Source organism: Pyrgilauda ruficollis, unplaced genomic scaffold, assembly GCF_017590135.1.
Source record: "Pyrgilauda ruficollis isolate IOZ18807 unplaced genomic scaffold, ASM1759013v1 scaffold8, whole genome shotgun sequence".
NCBI lineage: Eukaryota > Metazoa > Chordata > Aves > Passeriformes > Passeridae > Pyrgilauda > Pyrgilauda ruficollis.
In genome coordinates this window covers 13,422,306-13,447,201 of record NW_024529932.1, presented here as the reverse complement: position 1 = coordinate 13,447,201, position 24,896 = coordinate 13,422,306, and the positions used below count along the sequence as shown (strand labels likewise).

Sequence of the window (24,896 nt, the reverse complement as noted above, 5' to 3'; positions counted from 1 at the left end):
CTGTGGCCAAAACGTAGATAAGACATTAGAGCCTGCCAGAAGCAGTTCTGGGCTGTGGATTCTTCTAGGGCAGAAAAAGAGACATGGGGATTCAATTCAATTTTTCGCTTTTGCTCTGTTGAACATTTCCTCCAAACTGTAACCAATCCTTGATTTCTTTTTTTGTTTGTTCATCCAGTAATCTCAGCACTGCCTTGCCTGTGAAACAAAGATTTTTCTTTCAATTTTAACATAACACAAAGAACACAGTAAAGTATAAATAACTAGCCACTGATGTTGATAGGGAAACTGAATTTTTATGTTAAAGTCGGAGTTTGGAGGAAAGAAAAACCTGTCAGGAAGTAGAAAATAAAGCTATGTGGTGTAACTGTTGAAAGCAGTATTAAATTAAAATAGGTTTCAAAACCTGTGCAGAAGTGTAACCTGAGTTTAAATAATTCAGGCACTTAATAGGTTGTACTACAACACAGTGCCCAGACCAAGCAATTAGCCAAGCAGATTCTTCCAGCTTCAAATGTCTGTAAAGCAGCTGCTGGCATTTACCCAGTTTTCACTCAAATATGTCTGTGCCTAAACCAAAGGTATTTGTTATGGGCAACATTAAAAACAGCTTTGGAGACACTTCCTGCATTAGATTTTGTCCTGCTTTGATTTGATTGTATTTCTCTAGGCCTTTCACTTACCATTTTGAGTACAAAGTCTTTGCTAATGCTCTGAGTGTTACTTTGCCTAATTTGTAATCTTGGAGGGCCGTGATTCCTTTATTTGAAACTTGTTTTAACTGTGGGAAATAGGAAGTGAGCGGGGAGAAGCAAATCTTTTATAGTGAAGCGCTTGTTCAGACTATAAATTAGGCTCCACACAATGGACACAGAAGGAGGCAAGCCTGCCTTTTTGAAGCCCACAATGCACTGGAAAAGATCTGGGCTTTCAAGAAGAACCAGGCAGAGACTGGTTTGCTGCATGTTGGCTTTATGAGCATGGAAAAAAAGACTTGCAGCTAATGTTTGTCAATGAAAAGTAGTTCAGTCAGTAATCTTGAACAGTCCTCAGCAAAGAGGAATCCCTACTTAGCAGCCAAAAAATAGTAAACATTTCCATTCGTCACCTTTTGGAGATGTGTTGGGAAACTTTTAAAGCCTGGCTTTGATTCTGCACAATGGCTATTGTCACAGCTTAACACCCCAGGCACCTACGCAGTAATGAAGGATATTTATGCCACACAGCTTATTCTTGCCATATCTTCCATTTGGGAGTAAATATGTAGAAAATATTAAATTACGCAGACATTGGGAGTCTTTCAGTCACTTCAGTAGTGTAACACTTGATTTGAGGTGAAAGATATGCTACCAGCTGACTAAAGCATAAGACTTGAAGGACCCTTTTGCTGACCCTTTTGAAGTCAATGGGAAATTTGCCAATAGTACCAAGATTTTATGCCTGAGGTTGGCAGCCATGAAATAAATTTGAGAAACTTTCCTCATATTAACAATCTGGTGGCACTCAGTTTACTCAGCTTCATGTAGGTTTGTAGGATCAGGTTTTCCGTGAGCCTGGTGTTCGTGTCAGTGTGACATTTTCCTTCCTTTCTTTTTAAGTAACATCTCATCAGAAGTTATCCTGCTAGAGCAGCAAATCTGCATAGGAAGAATGGCATTTTAAGATAACCTAATAAAAGGGGTGTGGCTCAAAAATAAAACAACTTCCCCAGTTTTACTACTGCACTTCACCTGGGATTTTGGTAACCTTGTTGCAAGGCAGTTTTCCTGGGCAAAATATAGGAAATTTGTTCCTCAGAAATGTTGGAAGAACTAAGGGACTAATATCTATTCTAAATGGGACTAAAACTCCATTTTCTTTTACCTGGTTTTGTTTAAAGTAACTCCCAAGATAGCTCAATTTTTAAGAACATTAAAAAGTTCCATTTATAGGTTTAACAGAGCTCTGTATAATCAGTATTCCCATATATAACTTAACTTTCTTTTGTTGCAAGGAAAATACACCCCCCTCTATTAAAGGAGAGAAATGTTAAAATTACATTTGACTCTCGGGGATTTTGAGGGACAGCTGAGAAAAAATAGAAATACTCTTAACTGCTTAAATAGAAGAAATTGTGACTCAATAATGACTTCTTTATTCATTAGCATTTCTAACCCATCGCCTTCCATCTCCAGATGGAAGTGCAGTTGAAGTGCAAAGTATGTAATAAATAATGTGTATTTCAATGTGGATCACTTGACAAATCATTAAAATACTGGCATCTCTAGGGAGGAAGATGCCTGCCACTTAAACAGGCACTTGATCAGTCTTACAGTAGATGTGAAGTGAAAGAGAGAAAAGAAAAAGAAGGAAAAACAAGGGTTTTTTTGGCAGTGATCAAAGCAGTTTTAAGTGCATAGCTCCCTGTAAGTTTGATGACAGTGAATGAGGGCCTCAATTTTTTTTATGTTTTTTCGCTCCATGCCTTGCACTCCCCAAGCATGATTATGTCTGTATATGTGTGAGGGCAATAGCTTACACCTTTCTCAGTGGGAAGAAATGCTTCTCTGTGAATCCGTGCTGTAATTTCCACAGTCCCATGAATTACCCTTGGTCTCTGCTGCTGATCCACTCCCACCCTGTTCAGTTTGTGCAGTCTAGTAAAGGCAAGAATCAAGGCTTGGACAGTCATAGTGGAAGCCTTGGGATGGGTAACCCTTATGCCCTCTTCTGCTTTCTCAGTTTGCCAGTGATCCCAAAATGCATTAGATATTATAGGAAGTGAATCACTGCTCTGGGATGATTATATACCATGCAAACAAAATAGCATGTCACTTCTGTAGCAATACTTTTAAGATGCATTGGTGTGTTTCTGTACTTTTTTTTTCTTTTCACCTTCCAGAACAGCTTCAGCTTGCACATACCAATTTTAAAAATAAATTCACAGATATGAGCTGGTCCCTCACATGGAAGTTTCCTTGTTCATGTTAGCCTATGCTGCACTAGCATCAGCAGAGTCAAGCACTCTTGGTGTTTTCAAGTTATTTGAAAAGTTTTTACTTCTCTGTTGAACTGTCTAAAATGATACATGACAAAGTTTTTGGTCATGAATGAAAAGTAACATAAATTATATGTGTTAATTATCAGTCGTGTTATAGTGGTACCTGTCAAGGACTGAGAATATCAAAACTGCTCAAGAAAATTTCTATAAGTATCAAATACTGATTATCCCCAGCTCCTATTGCTTCTCTGTCTATTCCTTATACTAAAAAAGTGGTTCAGCACTGGCTCTGTGCCCCATTAGATTAGAGTTCAAGACTTTTAATCTTCTCCTCAGGCTTTCTTTCATATGTTACAACTTGTATCTCCACAAATTTTTAAGACATAGATTTGAGTGGGTTTTTTTCCCCAGTCAGATCTGAAACATGTTTGATGTATTACAGCAACAATAAAAGTATAAAAAGCTAAGTAACTCTTCATCATTATTATAGGCCTAGCAATGTGTATTTCCCCCCAATTTTATTGCTATCTGTCCAAGGCTGAAGCATAACTTAATATAGGCTTCACCCTGCTTCACTCTGGCATGCCATAATCTGCTGAAAATGAAATTGTGTGGAATGCAAGTCTTATGACACTTAACTTACAGAGCATTTTATTTCAGCTGTCTTTTGAACAGTTCCCAGGCTAGTTCATTACAACTGCTTCTTACAACTGCTCATGTTCCTTCTGGTAATGTATTCTGCAAACCCTCCCACATATCATGGAAATCTAAAGTTTCATTTCTCTCTGAGGCCAACATCTGTTTGTGCAATATTGCAGTAAAAGTGTAGCTGTATTTTTCTTCTGTTAAGAAAGTATGGGTCAACGGGGCTAGATTAAGCAAAACAATAAAATACTTGCTTAAAAGAGAGCCAAGTAACAAAGCAACAAAGAAAATATCATGAGTGATGGGTCAGGTCTCCTAGTTTGACCAAAGGGTCCTGTGTGTGGCCTTTCCCAAGTCATTAATTGGACTATTTCTTATTTCAAAGCCTTTGAATAAAAAGATTGTTCAGTTTTACTTACTGTTAAATTAGACTGTGTGCTCTCACAGGCATATTCTGGAAAAAATACTTTTTGTTTCTAGCACTGAAAAAGAGTCAGCTCTTCAGATTTCAGCTTTCAGTATTACAGTTTGTCAGGGGTTTTGCTGCCACACTACCCACAGCAATCTATGGCATACAAAGTCTGGAAAGCATGTTTTTCCCAGAGAATGACTTCTCCAATGCAAGACCCACAAAATGTCATCACAGCCACACATGCATAACATAACTTTGAAAGGCAAAGCTTGGAAAATAGTGGTTCTTATTATTTATCAGAGTCAGCTTGTGATATATTGAAATGGGTGTAATAGGCATCAAGAGCAGCACCCTGGCCTGCTCTCACCCTCTCCAAGTTTCCTTAAGGATTAATGCAGAAGTTTTAAAGACAGATTTGAGGCAAAGAACACAGCATTCATTCACATTTTTAGTGTTCTACCACTCATAAACCACAACAAAAAGGTGACAAATAGGTGTTGGAAAGGAAGGTGAATTAGTTGGCAATAAAGATAGCCATCACTGGCAAAGGAAGAGCAAGTATGTAACAAAAAAAATAATCCTCCTGTGTCATCAGTGCCCTGAGATCAGCTGTCCTTCGTGGTACGTATTGATCTGTGTGGGGTGTGCTTGTGTGGTAGTGAGGTTGTGATTCCTGTGCCCACCTCAAGTGGTGTAAGAGCAATCTGAGGTGTCACAGCAACTTGAAGTCTCCGCTGCTGGCACAATTTGATGTTGCCAGTAAGCCCCAATGCAATATACTGGGCAGAAAAGTCAGGATTCAGCTGAATCTTGATTGTATAAAAAGCAGATTTAAGCCACATGAAAAGGATTCTTTTATAGCTTTATTAGTGGTGAAGGGGAAAGGAAATTACATAATAGTTCTAGAAGTCCCTTGTAACCAAGGCAGTTACAAGGAAGGACAAAATCTTTCCTTATGACCATTGTAGAAATACTTTCCAATCTATGGGCTTCCTCATCAGACTCTGAGTAGGTTTTACAGTTAGGAACATTTTACTTCCAAAGTCAAATCCTTTCTATTTCTTTTGATCTGAAAAATAAGAATTTAGTATTAAATAATATTTCTCAGTCCCAGCATGCAGCAGCATAACATCTTCAGCCATTCAAAGTAAATTGCATTTCTCTAGGTGCTTATTCAGTAGTCTGACTGGACTTCAATAACTTCAAATGTCTTTTTTTTTTGTTAACTGTAGGTTCTTATCAAAGTGTTGGATAACAATGATAATGGCCCAGAATTCTCTCAGCCAAGTTACGATGTCACCATCTCAGAGGACATCCTCCCTGATACTGAAATTCTGCAAATTGAAGCTATAGACAGAGACGAAAAGCATAAGCTGAGCTACACTATTCACAGCAGCATCGATACAGTCAGCATGAGGAAGTTCAGAATTGATCCCAACACCGGGGTTCTCTACACAGCTGAGAGATTAGACCACGAAGCTCAAGATAAGCACATCCTTAATGTCATGGTGAGAATGCAGTACTCACTTGGGTCTGGCCGCAGTCGTGGCTGCTTCAGGCACATGCATGGAGTAGGCTTCTCTTGAGTGAAGGACTCTGTGCAATAAGTAGCCACTAATTTAAACTTGCCTGTCCTGCTGTGTATTTATTTCACAGTTTTTATTTCAGCTTTTTGGGAAACCTTATTGTGAATCCATTGTATGGAATGTGATATGATCTCTATCTCAAGGGAGAGCAAGCAGGTGATTATTTAATCTCTTGGCATCTGGTCCTCTCCCTCAAGGTAATTTTCATACTTTCTGAAGTGAGGCTGAAAGTTATTTGAGAATTTATTCACAGGGAGATAACTGCTTTCTTGCCATGGAGAACACTACAGCCTTTCTGAATACAAGCCTCATTTATAGCTTACTTTTATGGACTTATTTCAGTACATAAACTGTTGATATACAAAACAGCTTTCCTTTATCTACATTTCCAAATCTTTGGGTATGCAGAAAAAAGTTAATTACCAATTTTTGCTTGGTGTGTCTAGACTGCAGAACATAAACCTGTCTGTTTTCAAGTGGAGATTGTATATCACGGACATAATTTTTAAAAGAACAAACAAACAAAAAAAAAACCCAAACGGTGTTAGTTTAAAAATTGGAGTCCACTATTTTCTTCAACTACTTAAGACTTCTGCAGCAGAGGCCTCCTAAGGAACTACTCATGATGTGTTAGGTACAGGGGCAGCTTTGGCAGAGCACCCTAGGAAGCAAAAAGCTGCTGTGAGATGCAGTAAGGAGCAGCTGAGTGTGGTGTCCACTCACAGAGTAAAATGTTGCATATACTTTGGCAAGCAGACTAAGAAATAGCTATAAACTGAATCACAGAAGCACATGGCCAAGAGAGGTAATTCCCTGGTGCTTGGTTTTGATCTCCACCTGATACTATAGGTCTTTTCCTCTGTTTAAGAAGAACCAAAATTTTCCGGAGATGGTGGTGGCAGGATTATCAGTGAAGCAGTGCTGAGGTATTTTGGATGGGGTTGAGACTGGTGTGGTAACTCACACCTCTGTTGACAGTTACCAGCACTTCATAAAGTGATTCCTGCTCTGTTTACTGTTGCTATGGTCATCTACATAAATAATCATGAAGTAGCCCATTGGCAGCTGCAAGCATTAGACTGAGATGCCTATATGCTGTAAAGAAGGCAATGGCAAGTTCAAGGCGTGACCATTCAGCAAGTATTAATAAAAAAGGAAATTCTTGCAAACCTCAGCCCAAATTTAAGATCTCCTGTGGTTGCCACTTCAAAAATTCACATCATGATGGTTAGTTGCAATGCATTTTTTCACAAGTGAAAAAAAAAGTTGCTAAGCTCTTTCCTGTTTCTTTGATTTTCATATCTGTCATCCCGTGTGTGAATGTATTTTAGACTGTTCTTTGGGACAAATGGGTTTTTTTACTACTTGAATTAAATAGAACTGAAAGTAGTATTCACACTCAGATGAGCAATATTTGTGAAGTTTTACTAGATGGCAGTCAAATTGTGTGTTATACACTTGTTCTATAGGTCCGAGATCAAGAATTCCCTTACAGAAGAAACCTGGCCAGAGTCATCATAAATGTAGAAGACTCCAATGACCACAGTCCCTACTTCACCAGCCCATTGTATGAAGCCTCAGTGTTTGAATCAGCAGCAGTTGGATCAGCAGTGTTGCAGGTCACAGCACTGGACAAAGACAAAGGAGAAAATGCAGAGCTTATCTATACTATTGAAGCAGGTTAGGACCGAGGCCAAAAATGAAGTATCATGGATCATGCCAGACACAGAACAGTGATGTGATGGGTCATCTGTCTTGACACTCAATTCAGCTTCTTTGGTCTACTTTCTGTTGTACAGATGGGCATTGTTGTTGTTCTGTTGGGTTTTTTAAAAATTTTATTTTGAAGCTACTATACCCAAAACCTATCAGAACAAACTCGTTCTGGAACAGGTTGCCCAAGAGAAGTTATGGGGACTCCTTCTCTGGAGATGTTCAGAACTCCACAGGATCCTGTGCAACCTGCTGTAGGTGAACCTGCTTTAGCAGGATGGCTGGACCAGATGCTCTCCAGTGGTTCCTTTCTAGTCCAGCCATTCTGTTATTCTGTGACTGGTTCATTTTCACCAGATGGCTACAGAGCCTGTTACCTCTAAGTCATTGGGTCAAAGCCATCACAGAAGATAGTTATTCAAAACTGCAGCCAGTGACTTGTTTTCAAGGCTCTGGTTTCAGACTAGTGTACAGTGGATCCTCCACAAACCAGTGCCACAACAGTTGGTATGTCCTGATATCTTTCCCAGTATTCAGACTAGAGGAGCACAGAGACTAACAACGGGGCTATGCTAAAACTTCTGCCGTAGCATTTTAATGGCACGAGGTCTCTTTGAAACTAAGAGAGGGAATAATGATACCAGATGAAAATTGCTTTTGCAGTTAAACACTGTATATTTACGTTCAGCACATAATCTGTACCAGTAAAAGCATTCTTCTACTGGTGCAACAGCACAGTAGTAAAACATTTGCATTATCTCTGACGCACATGCAAGTGATGTAAGTTTCTCTGGGTCACATGAATCTGAAGTTAAGAATTATCTTTGAGAGAAATGATTGACAGATGTATAAGAGGGGGATGCCTGGAAAAAGACAGAAAGAATTGGAAATTTGTAACCTTTGCATTTTGTAATGTTTCATTTCTACTTAGGGGGTTTTATTAATAATATTAATCTTTCCACTGTAATACTAGCAAAACTTGAAACTTATATTTCCATAAAAAGAATTCACAGGTACTTCAGATCATACCCGATTAGGCAGATCACAGGCCTTTACCAGCATTAGGCTCTGATCCTCCTGGATCATTATTTATCCCTGTATCATTTTAAAGACTTGTTACCAGCTAGGATAGCTCATGTCAATTAGGAACAGGGTAAACGACAACTAATGACACAAAATATCTACACCATCTTATACTGATTTAGCTTTATATAATTCAAGCTCATACCTTAAATTAAGATGATACAACCTGAAGTTTAGAGACCAAGGAACAATTTTTCTGTCATTATCTTGTATGCTCTGTGGAAGGAGATTACCTTCAGCAAACCAGAAGGTGAAGTCTTTTGCGGCTGAAAGTATTGAACTTAGAATGAGGAAGATGTTAGCACTCCAAAGCAAATATTTCCTTTATGCACTGTGTTTGTTCCTGCCAGTTATTTCTCAGTGTTCTCCAGTGGCCTGCAATTTAAATTAGGGGCAATCTTACAGGTGCCCAGACAGGAAAACACTGTCCTTATGGAACAAATCCTGAGCAGACTAGATCAAGTTCCTGGGGCAATGTTTTTCAAGACTATTCCCAGCTTTTTCTTGACACCTTATTACTATTATGGGTTCTCAGTCATCTGGAGGTGTCACAATGTCAGGAGCATCCTGACATCTAAGGAGTATAATTCCAATTATGCTGGTAATAGAATCCTACCTGATGCAGGCAGGGAAATATTATGATTAAAAAAAGATGTTTTATCTATTAGATAATTTCTAGAGACTCTCTTTTTCATTAGAGCCTGTTTCTGTTTCATCATGATCTCTCTCTGCATTTTCAGACCTCAAACTTCCATTTACTGTAAGCCTCACACTCCTCCAGTTTCATTATCCATAGATGTCCCAATCTCAGGTGCATCAAAATTCAGTATTCTGCTGCTGTAGTTTCTGTGATCCATAAAATGTGCAGTTGAGGATATTGATTTTAACTGCAGAATTCAGATTGTACACAGCCCTTTGATTCAGGGGGATTACTCGCCACATCTTACATTGCTCTGAAGAGAGCAATTGGTAATGAAAGTAGTTTTTGTGTAATTTCATAAGAAATTCCTAAAGGAGAAGAACCAGCTCTTGCCTTGCAGGAGACAGTCAGTGGCTCAAAATTATTTGTATTAGCAAGCACTGACAAAATAACAGCAGCAGCTTTTGTAGTGTCTGTAAATGTGACAGATGCCATTATTTTTATGAGGATTTGTAGCTCTGGAAGAATCTCACCTCCTGGGTGAATAGCACAATTTTTGGTTTAGCTAGTAGAGTAAACTTTAGTGATCTGAAAGGAAGGATATAAATAGAAATCCACTACCAGTATTGAAATACATAGACTAGTATGTAGCTTAAGTAACCTCCAGAATGTACAAGAGATAGTGAATATATCTTAAAAATAGTTCATATTACCTCACTTCCTTTAGGATTCCATGTATTTAGGCATTCCAGCTACAACTTACACATTTATTGCTCTGTGCACAGCACCTGTAACAATCACACTTCAAAAAACCCCTCTTGTATATCACCTGAGATATAATTCTCTCCCAACCTTGAGTGGATGCTTGACCATAGATTGGAAGCAGCTCTAGATTTGAAGATGTGAATTACAATAGAGGGAACATGGTATAGTGATTGAAATTGCTGCAACTCAGTATATGCTGTTTCTATTTAGAATCAAAATCAAGAAAAGAGTCTGTATGCTTATATTTGCCATGTGTATATGCAGCATCCTTGCTTCAAGCAGAAACTCAGTAAAAGAGCAAAATAAGGATTGCCAATTAAAGGTGATCTCTAATTACAGGGTAGGAATACATACAGAAAGTTTTGAATCTGTCTTGCTGAAGAAGGGATTGGCAAAAAAAGCCAGAAAGAAATAAAGGCCCCCAAAAAGTTCTCTGATCCAAATTTACTGTTTTCACCTTTATGCAGTCAGTGATATCCATGGTTTCATGTTGTAACAGGTATTTCATGACATTTTCTGCTAAATCTCGTTCATCTGGATTCATCCTCCTCAGAGATCATATGATAAAACTTTGTGCCACAAGACACTTGAATCTCTTTCCTATGCTATTTGCTCTGTTTCATTTTTTCTAAATGCCACTTTAACCTTTTTATATTCAGTTATTTGAGTCTTGAACTACTGTAATCTCCTGTATGGTTTCTTAATATCCCATTCAATTAGGAGCCTGAGTTGTTATCCATTAGTCATGTAATTGGCTTGTTAGCCTCTGATCTCATTTCTTTGCCTTAGGTGTACATGTATTTGACTAATTTCTGTAATTTAGGGATGCTTTTCCTTATTTCAGTAGGAGTAATGTGCATGCAGTTCTTGCTCTGTTGCTGGTACTGAGCATCAAGATACAGAGGTAGCAGCACCTGAGTTTCTGATGCTTTGAATACCTCATCTACTGAGCTCTCTAATTAGCAGAAAGAAGGGCTGGAAGGGCCTTCAGAATACTGTTACATTGGGGTTTTTTTTGTTTTTTTTTTATTTAAGTAGCAGCCTTTAAAAATGCAGCTTATTGCTCTTGGTTTAAGTTATCATAAAGTGAGTCATATTTCATTTCTAATCTCATTCAATATCTTTGTTTTAGGAAATACAGGAAACACATTCAAGATTGAACCAGTTTTAGGCATCATTACGTTACTCAAGGAGCCAGACTTAACCACAATGGGACAGTTTGTTTTGTCAGTCAAAGTGACTGATCAAGGTTCTCCAGCGCTGTCTGCAACAGCAATTGTGCGGATATCTGTGACGATGGCAGATAACTCCCACCCTAAGTTCACTCTAAAAGAATACCAAGCAGAGGTCAATGAAAATGTGGATATTGGTACTTCTGTCATTTCTCTCTCTGCAATCAGTCAGTCCACATTAGTTTATGAGGTTAAAGATGGCAATGTTGATGGTGTCTTCACCATAAACCCGTATTCTGGTGTGATCACTAGTCAAAAGGCCCTTGATTATGAACGTGCTTCCTCCTATCAGCTCATCGTACAGGCAACAAATATGGCAGGCATGGCATCAAATGCCACTGTAAACATTCAAATTGTTGATGAAAATGACAACCCACCAGTTTTTCTCTTCTCTCAGTACTCGGGCAGCATAAGCGAAGCTGCTCCTGTGAACAGCGTGGTCAGGAGTGCAAACAACAGTCCCCTCGTGATACGTGCCACCGATGCTGACAGCAACCAGAACGCTTTGCTTGTCTACCAGATTGTGGAATCAACTGCAAAAAAGTATTTCACGGTAGATTCCAGCACAGGTGCAATCAGAACAATTGCAAATTTAGATCATGAAACGATAGCCCACTTCCACTTCCATGTTCATGTTAGAGACAGTGGGAATCCCCAGCTTACAGCGGAGAGCCCAGTTGAAGTGACTATTGAGGTAACTGATGTCAATGACAACCCACCAGTCTTCAGCCAGGCCGTGTTTGAGACAGTCTTGCTCCTGCCGACATATATTGGTGTTGAGGTTCTCAAAGTCAAAGCTTCAGACCCAGATTCAGAGATCCCTCCAGAACTAACATTTAGTATAATTGAAGGCAATATGGAGCATTTTTTAATTGACTCAAGCACAGGGGTACTCACCATTAAAAACAATAGTCTCTCTAAAGACCATTATATGCTAATAGTAAGAGTATCTGATGGGAAATTTTATAGCACTGCTATGGTGACAGTAATGGTAAAAGAAGCTATGGATAGTGGACTCCATTTCACGCAAAATTTTTATTCCACTTCTATATCAGAAAACAGCACCAATATCACAAAGATCGCTGTGGTGAATGCTGTTGGCAACCGCCTCAATGAGCCTTTGAAATACACCATATTAAACCCAGGAAACAAATTTAAAATCAAATCCACCTCAGGAGTCATTCAGACCACTGGTATCCCCTTTGACCGAGAGGAACAGGAGCTGTATGAGTTGGTGGTGGAAGCAAGCCGTGAGCTAGATCACCTCCGTGTTGCTCGAGTCGTGGTGAGAGTTTACATTGAGGACATAAATGACAATTCCCCGGTGTTTGTAGGGCTTCCATACTACGCTGCTGTGCAGGTCGATGCTGAACCTGGTACCTTGATATATCGAGTGACAGCTATTGATAAAGACAAGGGTGACAATGGCGAGGTGTCATACCTGCTGAAGGAAGACTACGGACATTTTGAAATTGATAGAGTGTCTGGCAGCGTCACTTTAAAAGAAGCCTTCAATTCTGATTTGTCTAATATAGAGTATTTGGTTGTCATTCTTGCCAAAGATGGTGGTAACCCATCATTGTCTGCATCAGTAGAGCTCCCCATTACTATTGTTAACAAAGCAATGCCTGTGTTTGACAAGCCCTTCTATACAGCTTCTGTGAATGAAGATGTAGAAATGCACATGCCAATTTTAAGCATAAATGCAACCAGCCCAGAAGGCCAGGGTATCATTTATATCATTGTTGATGGAGATCCCTACAACCAGTTTAATATCGACTTTGATACTGGAGTTCTGAGTGTCATCAGCCCACTGGACTATGAAATAAATTCTCTTTTCAAGCTGATGGTGCGAGCCAGCGATGCTCTCACTGGTGCTCGTGCTGAGGTAACTGTGGACTTGATTGTTAATGATGTTAATGATAATCCTCCGGTTTTTGATCAGACAGCTTATAATGCTACTCTGTCTGAAGCTTCTTTGATTGGCACTCCTGTGCTGCAGGTTGTTGCTACTGATGCTGACTCTGACAATAACAAGATTGTACAGTATCAGATAGTCCAGGACACCTTTAACAGCACTGACTATTTCCATATAGACAGCAGCAGTGGCCTAATTTTGACAGCCCGAATGCTGGATCATGAAGTCATACAGCAGTGCAGCTTGAAAGTCAGAGCAACTGATAATGGGTTCCCACCTCTGAGCAGCGAGGTTCTCGTTAGTATCTCAATAACAGATATGAATGACAACCCTCCAGTTTTTAACCAATTAATATATGAATCATATGTGAGCGAACTGGCGCCTCGGGGTCATTTTGTGACTTGCGTCCAAGCTTCTGATGCTGACAGCTCTGATTTTGACAGACTGGAGTACAGCATCCTATCAGGAAATGATCGGACCAGTTTCATTATGGACAGCAAGAGCGGTGTTATCACCCTTTCCAACCATCGCAAGCAGAGGATGGAGCCCATGTACAGCCTGAATGTCTCTGTGTCAGACGGGCTGTTCACCAGCACGGCTCAGGTGCACATTCAGATCCTTGGGGCCAACCTCTACAGCCCTGTGTTTTCACAGAGCATTTATGTTGCAGAGGTTAGAGAAAACGCTGCTCCTGGAATCAAGGTTATCCATGTGAAGGCAACAGATGGGGATTCGGGTGTATATGGCCAGATCAGCTACTCCATAATAAATGACTTCGCCAAGGACCGATTTTTAATTGATGCAAATGGGCAGATTCTGACAACTGAGAGGTTAGACCGTGAGAACCCGCTGGAAAGTGATATCGATATATTCTTGAGAGCCCTTGACGGAGGTGGCAGAACTACGTTTTGCACTGTGAGAGTGATAGTAGTGGATGAGAATGACAATGCTCCCAAATTTATGACAGTCGAATACAGAGCAAGCGTCAAAGCAGATGTTGGGAAAGGTTACTTGGTGACCCAAGTGCAAGCAGTAGATCGAGATGATGGAGCCAATTCCAGAATTACCTATTCTCTGTATAGTGAAGCCTCTGTTTCAGTAGCTGATCTGCTTGAAATTGATCCAGATAATGGATGGATGGTCACCAAGGGTAGCTTTAACCAACTGAAAAACACTGTTCTGTCATTCTTTGTCAAAGCAGTTGATGGTGGCATTCCTGTAAAGCATTCCCTCATTCCTGTCTACATCCATGTTTTACCACCAGAAACCATTTTGCCTTCTTTTTCTCAACCCCAGTATTCTTTCACCGTGGCGGAAGACACCCTCATAGGCAGTACTATTGACATTCTGCATGTTTTGCCCAATCAGGGTGCTTTGTATAGCACAGTTAATGGTGAGCTATCTGAAAACAACAAAGAAGGGGTTTTCATCATAGAGAAGGACACAGGGCTCATAAAATTGGATAAGAGACTTGACCACGAAATAAATCCCGCCTTTCACTTCAAAGTTGCAGCCACAATTCAGTTAGACAAAGTAGACATTGTGCTGACTGTGGATGTGGAGGTGAAGGTGTTGGATGTAAATGACAACAAGCCTGTGTTTGAAGCGGCTAGCTATGATGCTGTAATAATGGAAGGGATGCCTATAGGAACAAAACTTATGCAAGTCAAGGCGGTTGATGCAGACTCGAGTGCGAATGGGCAGGTCACGTACACGCTTGCGGTGGAATCGGAGCTGCAGAAGATCACAGAAGCTTTCACCATTGATAGCAACAGTGGCTGGATCAGTACACTGAAGGATCTGGACCATGAAAAGGATTCTGCTTTCACCTTTGCAGTGGTGGCCTCAGATCTGGGGGAAGCTTTGTCCTTGTCCTCAACCACCTTGGTCTCAGTTACTGTGACAGATATAAACGATAATGCGCCTGTCTTTGAGCACGAGGTGTACAGAGGGTCGGTGAAGGAGAGTGACCCTCCAGGGGAAGTTGTGGCTGTTCTTAGCACCTGGGATGAAGACACGTCTGATGTCAATCGGCAGGTTAGCTACCATATTACAGGTGAGAAACAGCTTGCATGCTTTCTTCCCATAACCAGCTTACTGAAGAACTGTGCATGTGTCCAGTTCTAGGTGAATGTTTAGCAGGGTTTCAGCTAAATTATCACTGTGAATGATTCAATTACATTCCTTTTTTTTTTTTTTTTTGGACAGAATTTGCAGCAAAGATGAAAAGAGGGAGAGGAATGTGTGTGTGTGTCTGTGTGTCTGTGTTGCTCTCTCAATTTTCCAAGATGAATGCTTCCTGATTTGCTGCAGTGCAATGTAGTGTAGCCATCAACCCATCATAATTGATATGTCAGCTTGAAAACCATCATGAATTAATGTTTCAAACAAGGGAAAAGGAAAATTTTCTTTATATAGAGAAAATCCTTTTACTTCCAAGCATTTAAATTTCTTTTGAAATAACATTTTTTTTTTTGAGATAGGAAAGTGGATGCCAGAGCCATTTTGAAATACCACTATTTGGAATTGGTGGGGCGGGAGGGGGGCACAAATGAATTTTACATTATGGAATGAGGGATGCCATTTATTATCAGCGCAGATTTCTTGCCAGGAAAATAGTAATATACTTGGAAGCACTGGTTAGCTGCCATGCATTGTTATATACAGCATAAGGAAATTTTGATTACATTGCTAATACATTTTTCAAAGCATGGTAACATTGCTCTTTCCTATTGTGTATTTATTATCATTTTTCTCTCCTAGATTCAGCCTAGCTTTTGTGTGAGTATGTTATGAGTGATGGGTGCTACAGTTATTTTTCTCCTTCCATCTTGCATTGTCCAATAGCTTTTGTTAGGGAACAACTTTCTCACTTCCCCCAACCTTAGCAATTCAAGAGCTATTATTAACTACCTAGTAATAACCAAATTATTGGAAAAACCCACATTTTTCACGCTGGATGGGATTCAACATATAAGACTGCATGTAGGAAGGAGGCTGTGGGCAAAAATTACTTAACTAATGGGAAAATAGTTAGTGTATTTTGCTCTGGAGGGTAAAGCTCCTACCTGTTTGTCTATCAAAATGAAAATGGCTGTGAGATGGTGTGTAGAGAGAGGTGTGACACCCCAGTTAGTCACAGACTGCCTGTGCTGCACATCACAAGTGGCATCATTTTCAAAGCAACCAGAAATTCGTTGATTAATTGTAACTTGAAATTTTGTATTCACTTTAAAGATTTGCAAAGACTATGTGTTAATAGTGTAATGAGCTGTAGGATATTAGAAGTAGGGGCAAAAGTAGTCCTGTGTGTAAATGTCAGGATTTAGAGGCACCGGGCAAGGTGCATTAGCTGCTGGTGGCCCAGTTCCCACATATGTAAAAATAAATCAGTAGTGCCTCATACTAGAGATTTTGGGATATTTGAGAGAGTTTGGGGATCCCAGTGTAGAAAGTACAATGGGAAATGAAAACCCTTGGGTTTGTAACAAAGATATGTTAGTGCGCTGGGATCATTGGCTTTATTGTGAAGTCTGGCAGTCATCTCTTATAATGCATTATGCCTTCAGTTAGGTGATGTTTTTATTTCACATACCAGTGCTGTTAATTTAGCAAAAACTGGACTTTTGAATAACAACTGTCAGATATGACTCATAAATTATAGATCATTCTGTACCTTAGTTTCTGCCACAGTTCAAAACATGACAGATATTTTGCTGTTCTGTTAACTTCTGAAAACATTAGATGTCAAAGCCCAAAACTTTCTTAGTGTACAATTACTAAAGCACAGAATGGACTCAGAAATTCCACTTCCTTTGATTATATCATTTGAGCTTGGGAAATGCACAAGGAAAAATTAGGTTCTTTTGATTAAAATGTCAAAACATGATAAAATATAGTTTCACTCACAAAATAGTCTATTCACACTTTACCTCAAGTTGATCTCAGGAAGTGCACTTGTGTATTTCATGGAATCAGCTTAGCTAGATGATTATTCAAAAGCTGTGACTTTCTGAAGGCATTTTGATTGATAGAAACTTCTGTGAATACAGTAAACTCTGAGTAAAAATTATACATTAACAAAAAGGAAGAAGAAGACAAACTATGTCATGTGTATCCACCAAAAACAGCTTTGTGAAAATGCATCTGGAGAAAAGTAGCACATAGAAGATAGACAGAAGAAATCATTATTTAGAAGATAAATAAATAATCTGGGGCAGATGTGATCACTGAAGAGTCTTTCGTGCCCTTTTGCAAAGTACAAGTGCCTATTGCAGTCTTCTGGTCAGTCTTGAAAAGGGGTAGATACATTTGTGTGGATAAATAAGTATTCTGCTTGGATTCCTTCAGTTTATGATTGTTTTTCATGATTACTGGCAAGTAGTTGCCTTTGTCAAGTCCACCTTCATTTGCATTTGATGGTGGGGGAAAAATTTTGCACTTACTCTTGGTTATTTGTCGTTCAGTAGCAGCTGGAGATGTTCACAAAGCAAAAGCACTACACATAAATCTTAACAGAAAATCAATAGGAAGTGCAGACGACACAAATGCACTTAGGAAGCAAAGTAGTTTTCTTTTGAAGGCTTATTTGAGGTCATTGCCTATATCATTTGGGCCAGTTTGCCTAAAACCAGGGTTCTTCTGATATCTAGCCAGTCTACACTCAGCCAGATATTACTGAGATTTAAGAGTGGCAAACCATGAAAAGCCACCAGAAAAATGTCAGCTGTCTAGACATTGGTACAGTAAAGTGTTTTGTGTTCTTCGGTGATGTTAATTAAGCTTCCTCTGGCACATAAAGCCAGGGAGGACAACAGTCTTTTAGCTTGGTTCAGCTGAATATGAGGAAGATGGACAGTGTGTTTTGGAAGAAAGAAGTGGTATTGTACATGGTAGTTCATTTGCTGGGTTGATTGCCCAGTGTGAGCAAAGGTGTGGCTTTTGTTAGTTTTTATCATATATTTGAGATTCTGGAATTCTGGAGAAATTGATATTTCAGTGTTTGGGAAGGCCTTGTGTTGCCAGATGAACACTTTCTACAATGTTATGGTAGTAAAGCTAGGAGGATTGGATTTATCATTTCAGAAGCTGAGTAAACATGCAACATCTTAAACTGGGAGTGGAGGATAAACGTATTGATTTTGTGTAATGCAAATGCCTAGAGTTCTAACTGGGAATTGAAAGTACTTAAATAAATGCATAAATGTAAGACAGAAGCTAAATAAATAAGTTAGTAAATAGTCGTTTCCCCCTCCCAGATGGGGACATTGCAGTGAAAACTGATACTGTTGGCTTCTAGTTTTCCATTCCCTTTTAGTTGCTATAATGGCCTCTGTGTGTGCTTTAGTAATGATGTGTGTCAGGATTTGTTTATTTTGGATCACTGTGTCTCTGCATTTCATTTGTATCTGGCTGTTTTCTTTCTTTGCTTCAACTTGAGCTTGATTTGGCTTTGTAGTATTTGCTGACTAGGGAAGGAGGGAGAGCATTATTTAAACTTCAAGTAACAAAAGATAAAAGATACTGCTGATTCTTTTAGCCTCAAAGCCTTTCTAAAAAGTTACTGGAGTGTTTTTTGTAGCTGGCACTTCACTGTTGTGACATTCAAAGTAGAACATAAGAAAACTGCCAAAAGATTTTAAAGAATCCATTAATACATGTAGTCAGGAGGCTTCCGTTTAGAAAAGCTACATTATTCAGAGCGAAAAACTAATTAATTAGAATGCCCCTAGGAAACTGAATCTGCTTGCATATATTAGTGAAAAAGTTAATTAATCACTGCAGAACGAGATCTGCATCAAGACATATGTAGAAGTACTAGGAAATGGTTTTCTGGGCCACAGTGTGGATTTTTTTGCCTTTCCATTTTTGAGAATATTTTCTTGGTTGTGTTTTAGTTTTATATCTCATTATATCTCTTAAACTTTATAGTCCACCTTTGCCTTCCATCAGTGAAGTATAGAGACAGCCCTGAGAAGCAAAAAAAAAAAAAAAAGAAAAAAAGTGCTCATAAAAAAGACATGCAGATAAACCATTATTCCTGCTTATTGCACAGATTTCTTGGTCATTCAAACTGATTCTTTTCCAGTGGAGTAAAAAGGGGGAAAAGAGATCCCAAGGACCATTTTTTATACATATTCCCCAAATTCCTAGGTATGATTTAAAAGCCATTCCATTAGCAACAAAGCAACAGTGATTTTAAAATTGCTTCAAGGTAGTGTTTCTGCTAACCATAAAAGCCACCAGCTGATTTTAATTAGATTTTACCTTTCCTCTTTTCTTAGCAATGGGATGTCCATACCTTGAGTATATTGCTTCCTAGTTGGTCAGGACAGTTCATAATTTCATTTTAAAAAAGGACTAATATGCAGGAAAGCCCTGATTAATATCATGAAGCAAAATAAGAATATTTAAGACTACTTTTATTAATGGTTTACAACATTAAACTCACTATGACAAGATTACAGCCTTTTATAAAGGAAAGTTAAGCTTTTTTTATGCTGGTGTTGAATTGAATAGAAGGAATTTAATGTCAGTCAGTAGGGTCTGCCTTCTTTGAAGTCACATTCAAGCTCAAGTCAGTGGACAGATTCTCATTTCCTTGGATTGTATTCAGATCTGGCCAGTAGTATACATCAACACTCCTTGTAACCCTCTTTAGGAAAAATGTGTGTTTGTATGACACAACAGATTAAACAATGGTGACTATTCCAGACTGTCATGGAATGGGAAAACTGCTTAGTTTTGTGATCAAAAAGGGTGGTTTTCTATCAACAGAAAATATCTATATTTGATACATGAGTTTAGTGCTCTGTATGATTCAAAAGCCTTTTATAATTATAATGCCTATCTGACTAATTTTCTGGAAATCCTATTCATTACAACTTGCTTTTTTTGGCACAGTCACAGCTAGCACAAATGGTGACTCTTAACAAGAAAGATTTGCTCAGCCTGACTCAACTGACTTAGTTTTCATATTAAATAGAAACCAGTCTATCTTGTCATTGATAGCTAATGAAGAAGGCATAGATTACAGCCTGTGACCTCTTTCCTGCTTTTTGATGTAGAAAGATGGTGTGGAATGGACATTTGGCCTTTTTGGATTGGTTTTAAGCTCAACTTCAAGTTCAGACCTCCTCTGTGCTGTTATTTTGACAAAAAGGCCCCTGAGAACTGACAGCATTGTGACAACAGAAGCATCATATCAGAGACACTAATTGCCTGACAACAGAGTCAACACAAATAAATTCAACCTTGGATTGTTTTGGTTTTTTTAATACTTACTTATGCAATCATTCAGTGGAAGTATTAGAGGGGAAGGTTTAAGAGCCTGGTCTTTCCATTCAGCTTGTACATATCCCATGACACATGTCAGAACCCTGATTAATTTGTAAGCAAATGCACACTAGCATATTTGACATTCTTGAACATGTTACAAGAAAGAATAAGCATTCCCTTTATAGTTTTATAGCACTTTTAAACATGAGCAGCATGGAAAATAGTTCTGAGATTGAATTCCTGCATGGAGATCGTAGGAGAAAGCTTAATGTGATGGGCAGAGAGCTAGTAGTGGGTTGGCTGCAATTATAGTTCAGCCAGTGGAGCATCATGATGCTTTTTAATATTTCCTCACTCAGTTTCTGTAGCACATGAGTTTGCTATGAGTGTAGTGCTCTATCCTCAATTATTAAATGTGCAGATACATTTTTACAGACCAAGCTGGGCACAGAAGACTGGGTAGTTGGCTTTACTGGCTTTGGCTAGGGTAGAATTAATTTTCTAAAAAGAATCTGCTATGGAGCTGTGATTTGGATCTGTGAGGTCACAGGGATGTTTTAGTTACTTCTGAGCAGAGCTTACACAGAGTCAAGGCCTTTTCTAGTCCTCAGGCAACCCACCAGTGAGGAGAGTGGGGGTACACAAGGAGTTGGGAGGAGACACAGCTGGGACAGCTGATCCCAACTGACCACATGGATATTCCACTCTGTATGGAGCATGCTCAGCATATAAAAGCTGAGGAAAGAAGGAGGAAGAGGAGATGTTCAGAGTTAATGGCCTTTATCTTCCCAAGTTACTGTCAGGGTGACAAAGCCCTGCTTTCCTGGAGATGGCTGAACACATGCCATGATTTTTTTTTTTTTTTTTTTGCTTATACAGAGAGCTTTTGCTTTACCTATTAAACTGTCTTTGTCTCAACCCATGAGTTTTCTTACTTTTACCCTTCAGATTGTCCTCCTATTCCCACTGGGGAGCAAATGAGCAAGCAGCTGTATGGGGCTTAGCTGACTAGCAAAGTAAAGTCTTAACATTGGTTTAAAAGATTTTACTGCCTGGTCTGACAGGAGTTTTGGATCAGACACACAGAAAGGTGATTGAAGGTGATTTTTTCATGGACCAGGTAGGAGACTGTACTATTTCAGATAAAAGAGTAAATAACTGTTAGAAACATTAACAATTGTGCCCGCCTTAATTATTGCACACTTCTGTATGTGGCATGTTCTTCCCTTCCCTTCCCTTCCCTTCCCTTCCTCCTGAGGATGATGTGGACCAAAACTTTCCCTCTCCCAACATTTTTTTGTCACCATTCAATTTAGTGATGTGGAAGAGCAGCATTGCCAGAGTCAGTGTCAGTGTTATGTCATGGTAGAAAACTCTTCTGCTTTATCTCCTGCACACTCTTCACCAGCTTTCACTCTCAGATACATTTGATCCATTTGTACTGTTTGTCTTCCCACTGTTCCTCAAATGACCTCTTGTTAGGACTGTTTAATACTAATGTGTCTTCCTGTGTCGTGTAAACTTTTTTAAAAACTAGAATTTTAATAAGCACCAGAATGGCGCAGCTGTATGATAAAGCTTTCATTAGAGGATTCCTTAATAGAACCCACTTCCAGTCCTTGATTGCATAATCAACAGCTAATGAAATTGTCTTGGTAACAAGAGCTACGGTGTATTACATCCTCTCCTGAGACTGAGTGGAAAGACAATTGTACCAGCCCGAGAGGACTATTGATTGTTCACAGTTTGAATTTGATTACCCTTACGGAGAACTGAAAGAGAGATCATCTTCAGCTCTGCTAAATGGGTTTTTTTTCCACTGAAAGTTATCAGTTCACTTTCATACAGGGCATTCGGGGGGCAGTGAACACAGGGAGTGTAATTTCATTACAGATTTCCTGAGTCTGCAAGTTTGGAAGCACCAAAAGCTGTGAAAGAAATCATGGCTGCTTAGTGATGTGTCTGTGTGTTTAAACCAGGTGGTAGCTCTGAAGGGACGCCACAGCTCATTGTGTGTTGCCTGTCTTGTTGCAGGAGGGAATCCCAAAGGGAAGTTTGCTCTGGGACTGGTTCAGAACGAATGGAAAGTTTATGTTAAAAGGCCTCTGGATCGGGAAGAACAAGACATTTATTATCTGAACATCACTGCCACAGATGGCCTCTTTGTGACCCAGGCTGCTGTGGAAGTGACTGTCACTGATGTTAATGACAACAGTCCAGTTTGTGAACAGGTGAGTTAACACCACCCATGGCAAGTGGCCACTTGTGTTGAGAGCAATCCTTTCCCTGCCGCTGTCTCTTGCTGGTTGCAAGTATTCAGAGTATTCATATTCATAGGATGATTTTCATCCTTATGGTCTTAGTTGAAGAATCTGCAATGATCTGGGAGTGAAGCAGGATACAGGATTCCTGTGAAACCAAGAATGAAGGATAATGGTCTCATAAAGCTTTCAAAGGAGTCTTGTATGCAGTGGACTTAGTTGGCTTTACAACAGATGATGTGTTGTGAGGTGGCATTGGGCAGCTAATCCTCCCCTGCAAAAAAGAATGTGCTGTCCCTTCACAACCCATGTGGAAATGTCATCCATCTAGTTTAACTCCAGCTTTCCTCAACTTTCCACCAGACATCCAGTGGAAAAGAAGAATATAGCTTGCTGTCCTGTTGTCGAGAATGCATGTAGTGTGGCCTGACCACAGCTTTCAGAGTGCTAGCTGTCTTGTATTCTGTGGAAAGGCAATCCAGGGAACTGATGTTAGTGCAATAGAAAGGTCTGTGTGAAAGAAAAAACATGATAAAACCCAGAGTTCCTTTATGGTACTACTCACAGAAAATTTATAAATATATATGTGTGTGTGTATGTGTATTTGTGCATGCACGTACTCATATAATTCCCATTATTACATTATCATTCACTGTTGGATTAGTCTCATTGCAAGAACCACTCTGGGGAATCACAATCTGTATTTCCCTCAAAACTGCTTGATGAGGTGATAAAAACAATTGTTTCTGTTAGCACACTCATCAAGATTTTCATTTCATAGGTGTCAATGGAATAAACAGAAGATACAAAATGGTATTGCATTAAGCACCTAAGATGAGCCCTATTCACAGTCACAATTTGGCATTGTTTCTGTGACACCTTAAAGCTTAACAGTGATTTGAATTTCTAGGAATGTGTTGCATAAAGGAAAATTGTTTCCTGTACAGAAAGATGCACTACAAATAGTTTTTTTAAAAAGGTGGTTCAAAGACTGTAAAATACTGCTGCAGCATAACTTGCATGTCTCTTTTTGACTCTAGGTTGCATACACGGCATTGTTTCCTGAAGACATTCCACCAAACAAAGTAATTCTCAAAATCAGCGCTAAAGATGCTGACATCGGGCCCAATGGTGAAATTCGCTATTCTCTTTATGGTTCGGGGAACAATAAATTTTTCTTAGATCCAGAAAATGGTAAGAAGACAACCAAATGTTTCTGAATAGCTTTAACCCCTCTACATCTGGGTACTGGTTTCCTTAATTAGAGTTAGGTTACACATGGCTATCAGGCAGTTATTCCAGTTCTGGCAGATGTGGGTGACCATTTGAATGGTGGCAAAGGAGGGAGAAGGAGGGACATCTTTGCTGGCCAGTTTGGGTGTTATAACCAGAACAGTGGATATCCATCCTTTTGTTGCCCTGCAGCCTCCAAGTTAGACCAGAGATTTATCATAGAACCACAGGACATTTTGGGCTGGATGAGAACTTTGAAGGTCATCTAGGCCAAACCCATATGCAGATTCATCTTCAAATAGATCATGTTGATCAGAGACCCATCCAGTTAAGGTTTCAAGGGCTGTGCCAGTGCCACTGTTTCACCACCCTTGTCATAAAAAATGTCTTCTCTTATAGCTAGTCTAAATCTACCCTCTTTTAATTTAAAACTACTACTCTTTGTCATATCACAGCAGGTACTGGTAAAAAGGAAATGTTTCTGTGTTAAGAAGTCCATAAATCTTGAGAGTGACAGAAAGAAAGACTTGGAAAAACATGGTGGTGTTCGTATGGGTGAAGCTGTAGGCTGCTGTTAAAGCCACCACGAATGGCTTGGCATCCCTGCACTCATATTGATACCTCACTTTTTTGGGTAAAGAGGAAGGGGAAGTGACACTGCTGTGAGTTTTTAATCTGTTTGTTGGAATAAGCAATGTTGGTTTTGTTTTCTCTTTCCTATTACTGTGGAACCCATGGTTTTGAGACACTCAGGCAGTCTAGAATTAGTGATGTTTCTACAATAATAATGATAGCTGCTGCTTTTAAATAATTTCAGGTGAGCTGAAATCTTTGGCCCCTCTCGACCGAGAGAAAATCCCGGCATACAACTTGGTTGCCCGAGCCACTGATGGTGGTGGCAGGTTTTGCCAGTCAGAAATCCATCTTATTTTAGAAGATGTTAATGATAACCCACCAGTGTTTTCATCTGATCACTACACTGCTTGTGTTTATGAGAACACAGCCACTAAAGCTTTATTAACAAGAGTCCAAGCAACTGATCCTGATGTTGGTAAGTGGACAACATTGCAAAAAAAAAGTTTATTAGAATTCTGTGGGATTGGTGGAATTGCAGTGCAGATTTGCTTTTCTATTGCTAAATGTCTTCATT

At 39.4% G+C, this 24,896-nt stretch overlaps 1 protein-coding gene across 2 annotated transcripts in view; it reads left to right on the top strand.

Moving 5' to 3' along the window:
* FAT3 (FAT atypical cadherin 3) overlaps positions 1–24,896 on the top strand; it is a 327,081-nt gene that overhangs the window by 240,466 nt on the left and 61,719 nt on the right. For both annotated transcript variants that reach the window (XM_041487251.1, XM_041487250.1), the window contains 6 exons: positions 5,270–5,545; positions 7,093–7,303; positions 10,957–15,030; positions 22,287–22,483; positions 23,554–23,707; positions 24,564–24,797. In XM_041487251.1, coding sequence (XP_041343185.1) covers positions 5,270–5,545; positions 7,093–7,303; positions 10,957–15,030; positions 22,287–22,483; positions 23,554–23,707; positions 24,564–24,797 — 5,146 coding nt within the window. The remainder of the gene's footprint in view (positions 1–5,269; positions 5,546–7,092; positions 7,304–10,956; positions 15,031–22,286; positions 22,484–23,553; positions 23,708–24,563; positions 24,798–24,896) is intronic.